Raw genomic sequence first — 13,065 nt, 5'->3', positions numbered from 1 at the left:
TTTAATTTATACAGTAATGTAAAGCATATCAATTTCAAAAAAATATAATCAAACTTTATTTACACACTATCATTTTAAGCCGAGCTCCCATCAAATCACTTTAATGGTTTTGGTTTGCAGTTCTCGTAAATTGCACAAAGACCCCAGTGTAGCCTTCCTCACATGTGCTTCAGTTAGATCCTCTTCAGAGCCCCCTACACCGTCTATACACTGTACTGCACAATACAGATCTGGTCATCCCATAGCACTGAGGTCTGAAGAGGCTATGACTATCTTTTTTTCTCCTTTTTTTTTTTTAAACTTTAGAATGACTAATTATGTTGTCCCCGATTTTCTCACTCAGAATGTGCAATTATTTTCCACCTCACCGCAGGACTCCTCCACACAGCGCAGGAGAACTGAAGGCTCAGTGGGCATCCTCCGATCCCACGACCAAGCCCGCTTCCTCTTTTACAGCTAGGAACCGGAGAGCGGACGTCAGCCAGCTACCAGCCTCAGGAAGACAAAGGCCAGCCCTGCAGGTGGCCGGTAGGGTTGGCTGTAGCTCGATGAGTTGAAACAGTCCTTTCCGGTTTTGCGTCCCAATCCCACAGGATTAGAAGCTCCCTCCAGAATCTCCAGTGAAGACCAGTGGCTTCGCATAGCCTGGGTGCAAAATTGTGCTCTCCTGACTCAATGACTCACCATGCACACCACGCTGCCGTGCTTTTACCAGGTGAGCCACTCGGAGACTCCTGATTGGAGCTTTCAGACTGGAGCTTTCAGTTGCCTCTGTCACCTCTCTAGTGGATTTCCAGTTCTCTTTAAGAATCAAGTAATAACAAATTCCATCCAACATGCAGTTTACGTTGGTCAAGCACAGGCTGACCTGAACAAAGCTGCGCAGGGGTTCTCTGTAATCGGAAGGAATGGTACCATGCTTCACTAAAAAGTACAAAAGCAATGCAATGTGATAGGGTATAAAACAGATCAGAAATGTAAAAAGGTTTGCAAGGACGATTTTAACAGATTTATTGTTGCTTTGTTTTTGCACTTCCAAACTGTCTCTTCTTATTCTCTTTATGACTCTTACTATTTCAATGGAACAGAGGGTCATAATTAAGGCACTAGCAACAAACAGGGTCTCCATTATGGCAACCAAGTGTACCTTTTGCCAGGTGCGATTGGAAAAGCTATGGAAACAGTGAGTGCCATTAAAGTGAACATCATGCAATTTATAAGCTTCCACACTTGAGCCAAAAATGATAGTCCACACTGCAGCACAGACAAGCGTAGCTTTCAGTGGGGACCTGAGAGATTTTGCCAAAAAGGGGTGCCTTACAGCAATGTACCGATCTACAGAAATGCACATTATGATCAAAATGCTCCCGTACATGTTAACAAAATACAGGCTCTCCAAGAACAAGCAGAAGGGTCTTCCAAGGCCCCACGGTTTCTTTGTATTGTAGGCACTCATTTTAAACGGCAGAGAGAAAAGCAAAAGACAGTCATTGAAAATCAGGTTTCCCATATAAGTTGTCGATTCTGTCCATTTCCTTATCTTGAAAAGAAGAATCCACAGAGCTGACACATTGAATAGCAGGCCTAAGCTGAATGTTGGGATGTAGACGATGAGCTGGAACAGCTGAACCTCAATGCTCACGGTGTCCCTCATTCTGAGGATCTGTAAAAAGATGTCATGCAAATGAGCAAAGCACTAGATCAGCTGCACACTGCGTTACTTCTTGTTCTGTAATTGCCGGTAATTTTCTGTCAAAGAGTTTTGTCAGGAGTTACTTTCGTTATCATTATGAATCATCATGAAGAACATTGATCTTTGAGTATCATTTCTTTGTTAATAATCTACTGTAACTCATAAAACCACCTCCTCAAGAAAAAGAAATACACTGGGTACTACAATGCCTTGAAGCAAGCGCCAAAGCCAAGGCACATTTTCACAGAGGAATAAAACAAACGGTAGAAAGCTCGCTGAGTATTTTACTACAGGTTCAGAATTCTTAATTCCTCTGTGTAATGATGCCATGGTTTCAAAACAGGGCATTCAAAGTAATTTGTTTCTCAACTTTCAATTCTGTCCTATTAAAGTAACCATCATTGAAATCAGCATTAATGATAAACTAGAGACAATACTACAGGAGACTTTTCCGTTACATATAGATCTGCTGGGGTGGTCTGACACAGGCTGAATAATATACAAGTTATATGAGGTTCCGTTCATTCACAGTAGACTCATTGTTAGCGGAGTCTTGTATGCTTGATTTGATTTTCATTTTTTCAAAGTCTTTTTTAGTTTATATAATATTCTACTTAACTAAATATATTAGTTTTTTTTTTTTTTTACATCTACTAATTTTTTTTTTTTTTTTTTTTTAATATTTTGTTTAAATCTGCAATACATATAAGTCTATCTATCATCCATTTTCGCTGCTCGTTCACATTCATAGCAGGGGTATAGCCTACATATAAAAGTGCAGTATTGAAACAATAAAAAGGGCACGTGAATACCTTATAACAGTAAGTTTCGCTCGGGTCGATTTTAATGACACTGCGCGGCTGTTGTATTTACTGCCTCCGCATTAAATCAGCAGCATTCATGCTCTTTGTGTTTCTCCCAGCATGGGTCAAGTATTTATTAACATTACAAATACCAGAAGCGACCCAAACAGCTAATCCTGAACATTGGTTTAGCAGACCTGAACAAGTGGAACAGGTGAGACCGATAATGAGGACCAACCCGTAATAAGCCATTACAAATGCGGATGGAAATTCACAGTTTAAGGTGTATAGACAAACTCGGACATTTACGTGTACATTGTAATTACTAGCACGCGATTAAAAAAAATAGTCATAAATATGAAAAAGTATGAAAAAAGCAAATAATAAATATATTAATGATAAAATGGTCAAAATGTTTTTATTACATTTTTATTACCTTCAAGTCCACGGTGTGCAAACCAGTCGCCGTACCGGACAGACTAGATGATGTGTCGGTGCGTGAGCATCCTGAACGGTAACACCCGAAGGTATTTGTTCAGTAGCCTCAGATCCAAGATAGGGCAGAACCCGCCGTCCTTCTTGGTCACCAGGAAGTACTTTGAGTAAAACCCTTGCTCGATCGATCAGGGTCTACTGGCTGGATAGTGAACTTGCTCAGCAAGGCTTGAATTTCCATACCCAGGGCTGAAAACTGGTTGAAGTCCTTCACTGCGGTCACCACCACTCCCCGAAAAGGTGGGGGGGGGGGGGGGGGGTTAACCGGAACTGAAGACTGTAACCGATAGCTACAGTTTTGTGTACCCAGATGTCGTCGGTACATAGTTGCCAGAATTGGAGCTGTGGAGGGTGGGTTGGAGGCTGCCTGGGTGTCTCAGGGCTTTTTGACCTGTGGTCGGTCCTGAGAGGTCTGCACGGGGTCACGAGGACGTGGTCTACCGCCTCCTCTAGAACGCCATCCTCCCCGCTGCAGTCTGGTGAAAACAGGCTGATTGCGCATTTCAGTATTATCAGGTGAGGGCTTTCTACCTCTTGGACGAGCCGGCTCGTGTGGTGGTGTCCTACACCACTGCTGCTGTTGTTGTGGACGTTTTGGCAGAAAACCCAGATGCGGCCACATTTGCGCCATCTACTTAGAAGCCTCCTGAGTCTTAGCAGATCATTGGAGCATGTCCTCCACCACCGGACCAAACGTGTGCCCCGGTGTAATAGGGGCATCTAACAGGGGAACCTTGTCAGGCTCGTTAACTCTTGCTTGCGAAAGCTAGATCTGCCTTCTAGCCACCACCAACGAAGCTATGCTCCGTCCCTGTGTCCTAGCATTCAACTGGGCCAGTTTGATCAATAATTGGGCAACTAAACCCAACTCAGTACGAAGGAAAGCTGAGGGTCATTCTGGGAGGTCCTTAATAATCGCCACCTGATACAGGCTGACCACATTAGATAGCCTGACTGCCTCTGTTGCCGCCAGATAGCCCTTCTTGAGGTGCACCTCTGTAGTCCTGCATTGCCAGTTAGGGCATGCAAGATCCTGAGCGGCAAAAGCAACGTCTACTGGTGGAAAAGACGCCAACCCAACTGTGTCTGCCCCTTGCATTGCCGAAAAAGCAGAAGCCCCCCAATTGGACTGCACCTCCTTGATAAAGTCCGGGAATGCTGGAAGCATCTTGGTATGATGTACCTGTGCAGACAGTGATTCAAAGAGTGACGGGCTAGGTTCTTGCACGGTTGGCCACTCAACTCCCAGGTGACGAGCTGCTCGCTCGACTACTGACCACAAAGGATCATCTGTCTCCAACACCTCCAATACAGGCTCCTGCTCAGAGTGCTGCGAGGCCGACTCTGTGTCCAACTCCTCTTCACCTGTCCCTATGGCGTCTGTCCCTACGAGGAGATCGAGATCGATCCCTTCGATGAGGTGACTCAGAACGAGATCTAGGGCGATCCGCTTCCCTACGGGGTGAATGATAGCGTGGGCATTCCCTGCTAGAGGGAGAGTAGACCCATGGCTGTGAAGATGGGCTGGGGAAACGTTCCCGAGCATGCCTGGTGTCTGGAGATCTCCGGCTAGTGTTTAACTGGGAAGACGGGCTGCGTGACAGCGGCAGTTTAAGAGGAGGCGTTGCCGACCCAGAAGGCAGGGCGAACTCGGAGTGAGAAGCCTGCGACGAGGGAGAATGACTCACAACTGCCTTCTTCGCCCTGTGGCAGAGAGTGCGCAGTTTAAATCTAGCGCACAGCTGGCAGTATGTTTTGTCTGCCAAGGCAGACGCCGAATGCTCTGGCCCCAGGCAAGCCACACAGTCCTCATGTGGGCCCGACGCTGGCAACTTGGAGTTGCAAGTCAGGCATCTATGGAAGCCGGACATTATGCAATGAGTGCGAGCACCGGGTATGTTGGAGTACCAATATACCCGTACCGAGCATTGAAACGCGTGGACCGGGCACCGAGCGTCAAAGCACCGAGCGTGTGCACTTAACGTAAAGCACCGCACCAAACTAAGGCGCGTGCGTTGAGGTGCGTGCACCCAGCGTCAAGCATGTGCACCAAGCACCGAAGCACGTGCCCCGAGCGCCAAGCGTGTTTACCGAGCGTCAACACAGCGCATCGAGCGTCAAACGTGTGCACCGCACTGAACGTCCAGCGCGTGTACCGAGTGTCGAGCGTCGAAGCGCCGTGCGTAAGCACCGATAGTCGATACGGCGCGTAGAGCACCAACACGCATGCACCGTGTCGGGCACCGAGTGCGCGCACCTAGCACCTCGGCACGTGCACCAAGTGTCGAGCGTCGAGTGCGTGCACCGAGCACCGAAAAGATCAAAAAACACGACAACAACCAAAATATATACAATATTAATAAAAGATTAATATGTAAAAAAAGCCGTCCGGCCGAAGGCCGACACTTCGGATAAAAACGCTAGAAAGAGCAAGCGTTGAAAAGTGAAAATAATATAGTTTTAATCGCTCAGCAAGCTAACACTGAATCAACTCAGGGAAGGTGCAGTAGCCAGCTTCCCAAGCTTAAAGCTAAAACTAGTACAACAGTCTAATACATGTGTGTAACTGATTCTCAGAGAGAAAAATACTTACCTGCTTATACCTACCTGGTTGAAAGCAAAGGAGAACGCGATGCTGCGTGCACTGAGTATTCTAAGCCGACAAGGGGGCGGGCTTAGACGTCAGTGCATACACCAGCCTATCGGCAGCTTTGACATAAATTCAGCTAAATCCTACCGCCTGGGGGCGATATCCCATCCTTGATGGTTATTTTCTCTTTCAGGGAACTGGGGTTGCATCCGCAACCTATCGTTTTCACATGTTTTTGATGGAGTATGTGTGTGTTACAAAGCGGTGTAAGGTGATGGTTTCCAAGTTAAGTTTTCACGTATATATATATATATATATATATATATATATATATATATATATATATATATATATATATAAATGGACATAAAACGATGTGTTAAATATATAAAATGCTATTGTGTATAATTTTGTAAGCAGTTTAAAATAAAGACTTTATTTAGGCTACATGGGTCGATTGCAGCGCGTACCAAACCACTTGATGCGTCTAACTAGCGGATTAAGCAGGTTTAGTCCACTTGCTTGGACTAAAGTTAGTACACTTGTTAATCGAGATTGCAGTGTACCAGACGACAATCACCACAGCTGGATCATCCACTACATCAGACTAAACAAGATCCTGACTGCAGTGTACCAGATCGGACGTGAGGTGATCCTGTTCAGGTGGACTAATTTATGAACTATATGACTAATTTAGTACACTTGCTCGTCCTACGTTTGTACATTTTAAGAAGAGGACAGCGCCATTGTTGTCTGAAATGACGTCTAAAAATGAGTGCAGTGAAAAGCGAACCCTTCTGAATCTCATTCTGAACCCTTTGGAGTATTTGATTCAGTAAGGTTCGCTCGCCGAGTCACAGAACTATCCTTAATAAAATTTACAATTGCACTATCTAATGCTATAATATACCTTAATATATTGCTCTTACACTATATTAAGCAGTTCTTCGTGTTCTTACTTAGACAGCGAATATATCCAGTAGTTTAAATAAACTACTATAGCAATGTGGCACCCTTTTCCTTTCTGTCTAATTTATTCTGGTTGAGGTCAGAGTGTTCTGAAGAGAGATTGGTTTCGTTTTCTCATTATGGTATTGTACAAACTTTAATAAAGTGCTACACACTCAGACACTGTGTATTTAAATAATAAAAAGCATGCATGTTTTATGTATTCAATTTAACCTGACATGTCAGTGTAATGTGTATTAAATATAAACAACACATTTAGAACTGAACGTTTAGTGTCAGCAATAGGCTACCGCCAAGTTAAAATACAGGTATGATCCGTGTGCGGAATGCGCATAAAAATACATGTAGTCGACTGTGATTATATTATAGGTATGCTTTTACTTAAATGTGTTTGCCCGAATCACGCCTAATGTAATAAAAACATTTTGACCATTTTATCATTAATATATTTATTATTTGCTTTTTTCATACTTTTTCATATTTATGACTATTTTGTCGGTTCAATATCTTCAATGTAGTTTTTTTTTTTTTTTTTTTTTTTTTTTTTAATCGCGTGCTAGTAATTACAATTTACACGTAAATGTCCGAGTTTGTCTATACACCTTAAACTGTGAATTTCCATCCGCATTTGTAATGGCTTATTACGGGTTGGTCCTCATTATCGGTTTCACCTGTTCCACTTGTTCAGGTCTGCTAAACCAATGTTCAGGATTAGCTGTTTGGGTCGCTTCTGGTATTTGTAATGTTAATAAATACATGACCCATGCTGGGAGAAACACAAAGAGCATGAATGCTGCTGATTTAATGCGGAGGCAGTAAATACAACAGCCGCGCCGTGTCATTAAAATCGACCCGAGCGAAACTTACTGTTGTAAGGTATTCACGTGCCCTTTTTATTGTTTCAATACTGCACTTTTATATGTAGGCTATACCCCTGCTATGAATGTGAACGAGCAGCGAAAATGGATGATAGATAGACTTATATGTATTGCAGATTTAAACAAAATATTAAAAAAAAATTAGTAGATGTAAAAAAAAAAAAAAACTAATATATTTAGTTAAGTAGAATATTATATAAACTAAAAAAGACTTTGAAAAAATGAAAATCAAATCAAGCATACAAGACTCCGCTAACAATGAGTCTACTGTGAATGAACGGAACCTCATATAACTCGCATATTATTCAGCCTGTGTCAGACCACCCCAGCAGATCTATATGTAACGGAAAAGTCTCCTGTAGTATTGTCTCTAGTTTATCATTAATGCTGATTTCAATGATGGTTACTTTAATAGGACAGAATTGAAAGTTGAGAAACAAATTACTTTGAATGCCCTGTTTTGAAACCATGGCATCATTAGACAGAGGAATTAAGAATTCTGAACCTGTAGTAAAATACTCAGCGAGCTTTCTACCGTTTGTTTTATTCCTTATGATCGCAATGTACCAAATCGGACGTGAGGTGATCCTGTTCAGGTGGACTAACTTATGAAGTATACGACTAATTTAGTACACTTGCTTGTCCTACGTTTGTACATTTTAACAAGAAGACAGCGAATATATCTGGTAGTTTAAATAAACTACTATAGCAATCCCATCCTTGCTGGTTATTTTCGAATTGAAAGGGAACCTTACCTGAGAGAGATCCGTGTGAGAATCTCAACACCCGTTCAACCAGACAGCCAGGCAAACTACACGAGGTATATATGAGACAAAACAAATATGACCTTGATAAAATACAAGATCTATTTGCTTTATTATCGGCTAGCTGGTGAATACGAAACACAGCCTTTGTGACGTTTGCTGTGTCAGAAAACCCATAAATTTACAATCTCTCCGCGGCTTTTCGTAGGCGGCCCAGATAGCACGGAGTCAGTTCCCACGCGTGAAGTAGAACAGTCTACAATAAACGGAAACTGCTATACTTAGTCAGTTACACCAAGAGTTCGACCACGGTTTCTGTAACACTGTTAACCGCTTCCACAGGCACACCTGTTTCTATGACGTTCATAAGTAGTGCTGACCCAGACCACAAGACAATATCTGGTCGAAGGTTAGTGGTGGCAATCTCTGGTGGAAAAATAAGCCATTGACCAACATCTGCCAGCATTTTCCAGTCTCTAGCAGCTTCCAGTTGTCAGGGACGAGGATTGGTTTTAACACCTTTTCTTGGTGGTTGCTCTCCTGGGCGGAGGAATGTTGTCTTTTGCATGTAATGTTTTGATGGAACATGTGGCAACTTATTGGTCAGGTTACGCTTGTCGTCCATTGCTAAGGCCAAACATCGCAGCACCTGGTCATGGCACCAAGTAAACCGACCTTGGCTAAGAGCCACCTTACATCCTGTCAAAATGTGCCTTAATGTTGCAGGTGATGAACACAAAGGACATGAGGGATCCTCTCCTACCCAGAGGTTTAGGTTCTGTTGTAGTCATGGTTGTCATGTCATCCATGTATGCTCGAATTGGCGGTAGTCGCATTCCAGAAGCCAAGCGCTCTCCTCCTACTACCCATTTTGATGCCCTAATGATTACTTCCATTGCCATGGTAAAAGCCAGTGGAGAAATGGTGCATCCTGCCATTATTCCAACCTCTAGGCATTGCCATGTAGTGCTGAATTCTGAAGTTGAAAAACTAAATTGCAAACCTCCAAAGTAGGCTTTCACTAAATTTGTTATTGTCATCGGTACACTGAAAAAATCAAATGCTGCCCAAAGAAGTTCATGTGGCACTGAACCATATGCATTAGCCAAATCCAGGAATGTCACATGGAGCTCCTTCCTCTCCTTTTTAGCTGATTGAATTTGTCGCCAGATCACACTGAATAGAATAGAATATGGTTGCGTAGTATCCCACTAGCTTTGCACGCCTTTCCTCTTAGAATTCAGCTAACAAGACTATTTACATCTGCAGCTCTTTTTCTATATTCAAAAATCCCCAGGTAGCCATAGGAACAATAAAGGCATGTGCAGTTTTCACAAGTCGTTAAATAGTTCCATAGTTCTATTAATACATTCCATCTATAAATTCTTTAGAGGTTTATGGTTTGACATGGAAATATACATACTGTGCTAACTAAGGGTTAACGAGGCTTCTAATCTATTTTCTCAGTCCTTTTTGCTACACGTTTTACCAAATGGTCCAATCACTTACTTTGTACACAGCTTCAGGGGAGACCAAGGGGTGTGTAGCAAACTTATTTAGCAGATATAGCATCCCCAGCACAGTGTTTTATTACATGACATTTTTTAAGTATCGCGGTTGCTTATTTTCTGTAATACGGTAGCCTACCTGTATGCAGCAGCGTGTGTAGCTAACCTACTTTGACTACATTTATCGGTGACAGTTACCGAGAGCCTATTAGGTGGGAGTTGGAAGGTCAGCGGAGTACTGTTTCAGCGAATCAGGAGTGTGTATTGGTTGTTAAGGGACCGGACAATACTGCTGTGGCAGTTAAGTCCAAGAATGTGACGTAGATGTTTTTCTGCACCAAAAATAACCTCATAATATCGATTTAATTTCTGTAGAAACTACAAATGTACCACCGGTATCAAAATCTCACCGCGTACCACTTTCTAACATTGCACAGGTCAAGTTCAGGTACGCGTACCACATTGTAATCATGTACCAGTTTATAACACTACATCAGCTCTTTCATTTCTATTCTCACAGAAACTGAGAAGTGGTTATTCCTGTTTTCAGTATCACTTCTTTATTTGTAATTATGTATTAAAAACGTCCAGTGAGAAAAAGAGCATACAATGCTGAGGCTGGTTTAGAGATGCTTTATTCATCCGGTTGTAAGTTTAAGTGGCGTGTTGTGGTTGCCTTGGGGAGCAACATATTCCTTGCTATGACACAGACTCGCTTATGTCATCACTTGCAACCCAAAGCTGTGTTCCTATGACGTGTAGCCTGCCTGTATCTCGTGGAAATCAATAGAGGAGGGTCAGAGCCTTGATATAGGTGTTTACCCCTTCAATAGCTGTTTATAAATGAAACGAAGCAATGTTATACAGTTTAAGCAATTCAAGACATTTAGAGAGGTGGTGTTTGCAGCCACAGCTGTTCCTCTAGATGCCTGCTTTCCCTTGGTTTTGCAATTGCTGATAGACGTTAGCCGATGTCTTGCAGCTGCCTGCCTACATGACTGTCCTTGACTGTGGCCCCTGCTCTTAGTGCCCAGCTGTCAATCACGTGCATCTTTCCAACTGCAGGATTACAGTGGTCTCATTATATATGAGCCATTTGTCAAGGTAAAGTGTGTTTGAAACTTGTACTTAGAGGCTTCTGATGCCATTGTAACTAATCACGGGTTTCTATTTAAATTTATTAATGTGTTTGTGATGTCATTTACTACCTAGTTAATGATGTAATAATCTATTATTCCTTTCTATTTAAACCTTCAGGCGTCATAGTATTGAATCTATCATTTGCATTTATTCTTCTATATTGTACATTATCTAATTTTACTTCTAATACTACAGAGAGAGAGAGAGAGAGAGAGAGAGAGAGAGAGAGAGAGAGAGAGAGAGAGAGAGAGAGAGAGAGAGAGAGAGGTGCTATTTGCTGCAGGAAATATGCACTACCTTATAACTGCCAATTCGTAAAAAAAAAAGAATGTGGTTGAGGAGAGCAGAAGTGTTTGCATCGGAGCGCCGCTGAAAGAGTGCAAAACCTCGGCCAGCATTGGACTTTGCTCTTCCCAGAAATATAACTCCGTTTTTCAGCTATTACGGAAGCTGTCTATTACAGTTCAGTGTTGTTAAGAGTCCCTGTTCCAGTGTAGTTCCAGTTTTGCAAAATTATTTAGCTTTTTGTTGTTGTTGTTGTTGTTTAATTAAAAAAAAAAAACTGGAGCAAGTTTTTTATTTTTTTTTAAGCTATGAAAATCAGCCAGTCAGCGTACCTTTCCCCGAGCTGTGAATTATCTCATTTTTTTTTTTATTTTTTGTTATTTGTTTACTTTTTTGTAATTTATCTGGCCACTAGAGGGCGGCAGTAGGCAGCACTTTCTGTGTAGAAGACAGGTTATTGTCCTTTGTCTTATTTGTTTCCAATTGCTCACCACACATATGCGGCAGCATTCTCTATTTGCTATATAACTTGTCCACCAGAGGGCAGCAGTAGTGAGTAAGTTGTACTTTAGTCATGTCAGGTACAGCAGCTCGCAATTCAAATGTAGAGGAAGGAGTCGATGGAAGTGTTGAGCTATATGTGTAAGTATGGATCTCTACTTGTAGATACACTGTGATTTGCACTGGAAAAAAAAAACTTAACTTTTCAGAAACTTTTCAGAAGGTTTATCTATACTTGACTGCATCAAGCTCAGAAAACTCTAGGGACCCTTTTAAGGAATTGTGTTGTTTCTTCAAAGCTGATTTTGATGTGTTATTTCAAATTTACCTTTCACAAAACAACTGTTTTACGGAAAGGTCGCTGTGTATTCTCAGTTTAAAAAAAAAAACGAACAAAGAGAAATCATGTTTATAAGCACGCCTTGCTAAAACGATCTTTGCCACGGTCGCTGGGGTTTGAGAAAGACCTTCGGTTTCTGAAATGTTTCGTCTTAAAAGTGGTCCCATGTTACAAGGTGGTTTTGTTGTCTGCTCCCAACACTGAAGAGAATCGCACACACACACGTCTCATTTCTCACGGAACACTTCCATGTACTAACCTTCGGGATCGGGCGGGGGACGACCACATTTCATTAGAACTTTACTTTATGGGGGATAAAAAGATCTCACACTGTGGTCATTTCTGGTGAACATTTACAGGTTAAATTCCCATCTCTAGACCCTTGTATATCTTTGGCCTATCTTGCCTACACAGTATGCAAACATGCTTAGACACTGCATGTCCACTTCATGACATATAAACATGCATGGTGTACACAGGTTCACATCAAGCATGTAGCATTAACCTACGCCTTACATAGCACGTTCCCAAATGCTTTAAAATGTTACTACTGGGAGAAAAAAAACATGCACTTCCTTATTTGTACCACAGACAGCATCTCAACCTGAGGACAGTGGGTAGAGTATTGAGGTGGGAGAAGGGGGGGGGGGGGTGCCGGGACTTGTGGTTTTATTACAGGAAGTCCTGGCATTTGTCTTTGGCATGTGGGCTGGTGACACCTCACATAATTTTGATCAATATATTTTTGTTTCTCATGTGCCTTAGTGGCTTAGACACAGTGTACAGGGGTGCTCAGGGTCTGCACTAATACGGTTAAGTGGTCTTACTCCATATACTTCCCTTTGAATTTGAGTATAAGCAATAAAGCAATGCATGGTTTATTGCTAATAAAAGTAATTCCTGGGTGCTAAATTCATACTTTGAATAAAAACAAAATGCCGCTTGCAAAGTCCATGTAAATGTGATTTCTAAAACACATACATCTGCAAATACAGTATATATTTTATAGACAGAAATAAATAATTCATTCTTAAATGAATACATGTCCTTTGGTTTAACCACACTCTATATAAAAGAACGTTTTTAAAAGCATGTTAAT

The 13,065-nt window shown here is 42.0% G+C and overlaps 1 protein-coding gene across 1 annotated transcript; it reads right to left on the bottom strand.

Moving 5' to 3' along the window:
• Positions 1-83: 83 nt before the first annotated feature.
• LOC121323593 (lysophosphatidic acid receptor 6-like) lies at positions 84-8,338 on the bottom strand. The gene is made up of 2 exons (XM_041264736.1): positions 8,184-8,338; positions 84-1,663 (listed from the first exon to the last, which is right to left on the bottom strand). Exon 2 carries the CDS (start codon positions 1,652-1,654, stop codon positions 596-598), a length of 1,059 nt encoding a protein of 352 aa, XP_041120670.1. The 5' UTR covers positions 1,655-1,663; positions 8,184-8,338; the 3' UTR covers positions 84-595.
• Between the last annotated feature and the right edge of the window lie 4,727 nt (positions 8,339-13,065).

This window comes from Polyodon spathula, chromosome 11 (genome assembly GCF_017654505.1).
Source record: "Polyodon spathula isolate WHYD16114869_AA chromosome 11, ASM1765450v1, whole genome shotgun sequence".
Classification (NCBI taxonomy): domain Eukaryota; kingdom Metazoa; phylum Chordata; class Actinopteri; order Acipenseriformes; family Polyodontidae; genus Polyodon; species Polyodon spathula.
The sequence above is the reverse complement of the archived record's forward strand: the minus strand, read 5'-3'. Positions and strand labels throughout refer to the sequence as shown.